Here is a 6,271-nt window from a genome sequence, read left to right on the forward strand (position 1 = left end):
CTCTCCCCCTCTCTCTCTCTCCCCCTCTCTCTCTCTCCCCACCCAGTGAGGGGTGCATGGTCTGTGGGCTCCCACCCAGTGAGGGGTGCAGGGTCTGTGGGCTCCCACCCCAGCAATCCCATCCTCTGCCACAACTCCAGGCTGATGACATCACTACTGCCCGGCCCCGCCCCACCTCATGAATATGCAGAGTATGCTAATAAAGCGGCCCCCTGGGAGCGGCAGGAAGTGACGGAGGTCTCAGGCTCCCGCTTCCGTCTCCGCTGGTTTGCGAGTTGTCGCTCGGTCGGTCAGTCATCCTGAGGCGGCCTCGGTCCCTGGGAAAGCGGGCGGTGTGGGCCGGGATGGGCCTACACGTTTAGGAATATAGCTGGGCCCCGGGCTCCCCACGGCCTGCTGCCCGGTTGTAGCGCTCACGAAGCTGGGAGCAGCGGTTGCGGGGATGGGAAGGAATTAAGTCTCACGGAGCCAGGGGTTGGGGTAAAGGTGCGTGGCGTTCGAGGCTTCTTCGCCTTGGTTTGGGGTCTACAGGATTAGGGTGCTGGGCCTGGGGGGTAAAAACTACCGCCCCCATATAGTCCACTCCCCGCGCCCCCCCCATATAATCCCCTCCCCGCGCCCCCCCCCCATATAATCCCCTCCCACAGCCCGTGTACACTCCCCGCCCCCCCATATAATCCTCTCCCCGCGCCCCCCCCATATAATCCCCTCCCCCCCCCATTTAATCTCCTCCCCGCGCCCCCCCTATATAATCTCCCCCCCCATATAATCCCCTCCCACAGCCCGTGTACACTCCCCGCCCCCCCATATAATCCTCTCCCCGCGCCCCCCCCCAAAAAATCTCCTCCCTCCCCATATAATCTCCTCCCCCCCCCCCATATAATCTCCTCCCCCCCCCCATATAATCCCCTCCCCCCCCCCCATATAATCCCCTCCCACAGCCCGTGTACACTCACCCCCCCCCATATAATCTCCTCCCACAGCCCGTGTACACTCACCCCCCCCCCCCAATATAATCTCCTCCCACAGCCCGTGTACACTCACCCCCCCCCAATATAATCTCCTCCCACAGCCCGTGTACACTCACCCCCCCCCCCCCCATATAATCCCCTCCCACAGCCCGTGTACACTCCCCGCCCCCCAATATAATCCCCTCCCACAGCCCGTGTACACTCCCCGCCCCCCAATATAATCCCCTCCCACAGCCCGTGTACACTCACCCCACCCCCCAGCCCGTGTACACTCCCCACCCCCCCCCCCCATATAATCCCCTCCCACAGCCCGTGTACACTCCCCTTCCCCCCCATATAATCCCCTCCCACAGCCCATGTACTCTCTTTCCCTCCCCCTCGCCGCGCCATATAATCCCCTCCCACAGCCCATGATTTTGACCCAGCGACGATGAAGGAACGGCGATATATTTCCAAGTCGGGATGGTGTGTGACTTGGAGGGGAACGTGCAGGTGGTGTTGTTCCCATGTGCCTGCTGCCCTTGTCCTTCTAGGTGGTAGAGGACTCGGGTTTGGGAGGTGCTGTCGAAGAAGCCTTGGCGAGTTGCTGCAGTGCATCCTGTGGATGGTACACACTGCAGCCATTGTGCGCCGGTGGTGAAGGGAGTGAATGTTTAGGGTGGTGGATGGGGTGCCAATCAAGCGGGCTGCTTTGTCCTGGATGGTGTCGAGCTTCTTGAGTGTTGTTGGAGCTGCACTCATCCAAGCAAGTGGAGAGTATTCCATCACACTCCTGACTTGTGCCTTGTAGATGGTGGAAAGGCTTTGGGGAGTCAGGAGGTGAGTCACTCGCCGCAGAATACCCAGCCTCTCACCTGCTTTCATAGCCACAGTATTTATATGGCTGGTCCAGTTAAGTTTCTGGTCAGTGGTGACCCCCAGGATGTTGATGGGGGATTCGGCGATGGTAATGCCGTTGAATATCAAGGGGAGGTGGTTAGACTCTTGTTGGAGATGGACATTGCCTGGCACTTATCCTGGCGCGAATGTTACTTGCCACTTAGGAGCCCAAGCCTGGATGTTGTCCAGGTCTTGCTGCATGCGGGCTTGGACTGCTTCATTATTTGAGGGTTGCAAATGGAACTGAACACTGTGCAATCATCAGCGAACATCCCCATTTCTGACCTTATAATGGAGGGAAGGTCATTGATGAAGCAGCTGAAGATGGTTGGGCCTAGGACACTGCCCTGAGGAACTCCTGCAGCAATGTCCTGGGGCTGAGATGATTGGCCTCCAACAACCACTACCATCTTCCTTTGTGCTAGGTATGACTCCAGCCACTGGAGAGTTTTCCCCCTGATTCCCATTGACTTCAATTTTACTAATGCTCCTTGGTGCCACATTCGGTCAAATGCTGCCTTGATGTCAAGGGCAGTCACTCTCACCTCACCTCTGGAATTCAGCTCTTGTCCATGTTTGGACCAAGGCTGTAATGAGGTCTGGAGCCGAGTGGTCCTGATGGAACCCAAACTGAGCATCGGTGAGCAGGTTATTGGTGAGTAAGTTCCGCTTGATAGCACTGTCGACAACACCTTCCATTACTTTGCTGATGATTGAGAGTAGACTGATGGGGCGGTAATTGGCCGGATTGGATTTGTCCTGCTTTTTGTGGACAGGACATACCTGGGCAATTTTCCACATTGTCGGGTAGATGCCAGTGTTGTAGCTGTACTGGAACAGCTTGGCTAGAGGCGCGGCTAGTTCTGGAGCACAAGTCTTCAGCACTACAGCCGGGATGTTGTCGGGGCCCATAGCCTTTGCTGTATCCAGTGCACTCAACCGTTTCTTGATATCACGTGGAGTGAATCGAATTGGCTGAAGACTGGCTTCTGTGATGGTGGGAATATCGGGAGGAGGCCGAGGTGGATCATGCACTCGGCACTTCTGGCTGAAGATGGTTGCAAACGCTTCAGTCTTGTCTTTTGCACTCACATGCTGGACTCCTCCATCATTGAGGATGGGGATGTTTGCAGAGCCTCCTCCTCCCATTAGTTGTTTAATTGTCCACCACCATTCACGACTGGATATGGCAGGACTGCAGAGCTTTGATCTGATCCGTTGGTTGTGGAATCGCTTAGCTCTGTCTATAGCATGTTGCTTCCGCTGTTTAGCATGCGTGTAGTCCTGAGTTGTAGCTTCACAAGGTTGGCACCTCATTTTTAGGTACGCCTGGTGCTGCTCCTGGCATGCTCTTCTACACTCCTCATTGAACCAGGGTTGATCTCCTGGCTTGTTGGTAATGGTAGAGTGAGGAATATGCCGGGCCATGAGGTTACAGATTGTGCTGGAATACAATTCTGCTGCTGCTGATGGTCCACAGTGCCTCATGGATGCCCTGTTTTGAGCTGCTCGATTTGTTCTGAATCTATCCCATTTAGCACAGTGGTAGTGCACACAACACGTTGGATGGTGTCCTCAGTGCGAAGACGGGACTTCGTCTCCATGAGGACTGTGCGGTGGTCACTCCTACCAATACTGTCATGGACAGATGCATTTGTGACAGGTAGATTGGTGAGGACGAGGTCAAGTAAGTTTTTCCCACGTGTTGGTTCGCTCACCACCTGCCGCAGGCCCAGTCTGGCAGCTATATCCTTCAGGACTCGGCCAGCTTGGTCAGTAGTGGTGCTACCGAGCCACTCTTGGTGATGGACATTGAATTCCCCCACCCAGAGTACATTTTGTGCCCTTGCTACCCTCAGTGCTTCCTCCAAGTGGTGCTCAACATGGAGGAGGACTGATTCATCAGCTGAGGGAGGGCGGTAGGTGGTAATCAGCAGGAGGTTTCCTTGCCCATGTTTGACCTGATGCCATGAGATTTCATGGGGTCCAGAGTCAATGTTGAGGACTCCCAGGGCCACTCCCTCCTGACTGTGCATTACTGTACCGCCACCTCTGGTGGGTCTGTCCTGCTGGTGGGACAGGACATAGCCAGGGATGGTGATGAAAGAGTCTGGGACGTTGGCTGAAAGGTATGATTCTGTAAGTATGGCTATGTCAGGCTGTTGCTTGACTAGTCTGTGGGACAGCTCTCCCAATTTCGGCACAAGTCCCCAGATGTTAGTGAGGAGGACTTTGCAGGGTCGACTGGGCTTGGTTTGCCATTGTCGTGTCCGGTGCCTAGTGGTCCAATGCCGGGTGGTCCGTCCGGTTTTATTCTTATTATAACTTTTCGTAGCGAGATTTTACAACTGAGTTGATGGGGAAGGTGTAGATATTCAATTCTTTGTTGATAATTAATGATTTTGCAATTGGTCGATTTGCAGGCTGATGCAGTACAGTCTGAGGGTTTCTTTGGTTCTCACGCAGACGGATTTCCACAATAAAAGGCGAAGGATTTTATTGCTAAGTGGCTATGCAGAGCGACTGTGCGAGTGCAGAGGACACGGTGCCCGCCATGCTCTGGGGTTTGGACTCGGTACATGGAGTATTTGCCAAACTCTACATCAGGGACATCCTGGAACTCAAGGACTCTCGGCAAGTTCCAGGTGGGTCATTGAATTAACTACTCATTTAAATATGGACTGGTCAGGTACAGAGTACAGCTCCCTCTACTCTGTCCCATCAAACACTCCCAGGGCAGGTACAGCATGGGTTAGATACAGTGTAAAGCTCCCTCTAAAGGAAGTGGCCCTGGAAATAGTGGATGCATTGGTGATCATCTTCCAAAATTCTATAGACTCTGGAACAGTTCCCACAGATTGGAGGGTGGCAAATGTAACCCCACTATTTAAAAAAGGAGGGAGAAAAAACAGGGAATTACAGGCCAGTTAGCCTAACATCAGCAGTGGGGAAAATGCTAGAATCTATTATAAAAGATGTGATAACAGAACACTTGGAGGGCATTAACGGGATTGGACAAAGTCAGCATGGGTTTATGAAAGGGAAATCATGCTTAACAAATCTACTGGAGTTTTTTGAGGATGTAACTTGTGGAATAGATAGGGGAGAACCAGTGGATATGGTGTATTTGGAATTTCAGAAGGCTTTTGATAAGGTCCCACATAAGAGGTTAGTGTGCAAAATTAAAGCACATGGGATTGGGGGGAATATACTGGCATGGATTGAGAATTGGTTGACAGACAGGAAACAGAGAGTAGGAATAAACGGGTCTTTTTCCGGTGGCAGGCAGTGACTAGTGGGGTACCGCAGGGATCAGTGCTTGGGCCCCAGCCATTCACAATATATATCAATGATTTGAATGAGGGAACAGAATGTAACATTTCCAAGTTTGCAGACGACACAAAGCTGGGGTGGAATGTGAGCTGTGAGGAGGATGCAAAGAGGCTCCAATGTGATTTAGACAAGTTGGGTGAGTGGGCAAGAACATGGCAGATGCAGTATAACGTGGATAAATGTGAGGTTACCCACTTTGGTTGTAAAAACAGAAAGACAGATTATTATCTGAATGGTGACAGATTGGGAAAAGGGGAGGTGCAACGAGACCTGGGTGTCCTTGTACACCAGTCGCTGAAAGTGAGCATTCAGGTGCAGCAAGCAGTTAGGAAGGTGAATGGTATGTTGGCCTTCATTGCAAGAGGATTTGAGTACAGGAGCAAGGATGTCTTACTGCAGTTATACAGAGCCTTGGTGAGACCACATCTGGAGTATTGTGTGCAGTTTTGGTCTCCTTATCTGAGGAAGGATGTCCTTGCCATGGAGGGAGTGCAACGAAGGTTTACCGGACTGATTCCTGGGATGGCGGGACTGACGTATGAGGAGAGATTGGGTCGACTAGGCCTATATTCACTAGAGTTTAGAAGAATGAGAGGTGATCTCATCGAAACATATAAAATTCTAACAGAACTAGAAAGACAAGATGCAGGGAGGATGTTCCCGATGGCTGGGGAGTCCAGAACCAGGGGTCACAGTCTCAGGATATGGGGTATGCCATTTAGAACAGAGATGAGGAGAAATTTCTTCACTCAGAGGGTGGTGCACCTGTGGAATTCTCTACCACAGAAGGCAGTGGAAGCCAAGTCATTCGATGTATTCAAGAAGGAGATAGATATATTTCTTAATGCTAAAGGGATCAAGGGATATGGGGAAAAAGCGGGAACAGGGTACTGAGTTAGACGATCAGCCATGATCATTTTGAATGGCGGAGCAGGCCCAAAGGGCCGAATGGCCTACTCTTGCTCCTATTTTCTGTGTATCTCTACACTGTCCCATCAAACACTCCCAGGGCAGGTACAGCACGGGTTAGATACAGAGTAAAGCTCCCTCCACACTTGCTCAGATGAGCAACTGAAATGGGCCCTCTA

The 6,271-nt window shown here is 52.2% G+C and overlaps 1 protein-coding gene across 4 annotated transcripts in view; it reads left to right on the forward strand.

Annotated features, from left to right (window-relative positions):
- The first annotated feature begins 239 nt into the window (after nucleotides 1-239).
- Nucleotides 240-6,271, forward strand: part of stn1 (STN1 subunit of CST complex) — a 15,237-nt gene continuing 9,205 nt past the window's right edge. For 2 of the 4 annotated variants that reach the window (XM_068001959.1, XM_068001957.1), the window contains exons 1-2: nucleotides 242-486; nucleotides 4,274-4,495. In XM_068001959.1, coding sequence (XP_067858060.1) covers nucleotides 4,363-4,495 — 133 coding nt within the window. In that variant the 5' untranslated portion in view covers nucleotides 242-486; nucleotides 4,274-4,362. Of the gene's footprint in view, nucleotides 487-4,273; nucleotides 4,496-6,271 lie in introns of all 4 variants that reach the window. The other 2 variants (XR_010966636.1, XM_068001958.1) reach the window with 2 other exon arrangements.

Source organism: Heptranchias perlo, chromosome 21 (genome assembly GCF_035084215.1).
Source record: "Heptranchias perlo isolate sHepPer1 chromosome 21, sHepPer1.hap1, whole genome shotgun sequence".
Classification (NCBI taxonomy): Eukaryota; Metazoa; Chordata; class Chondrichthyes; order Hexanchiformes; family Hexanchidae; genus Heptranchias; species Heptranchias perlo.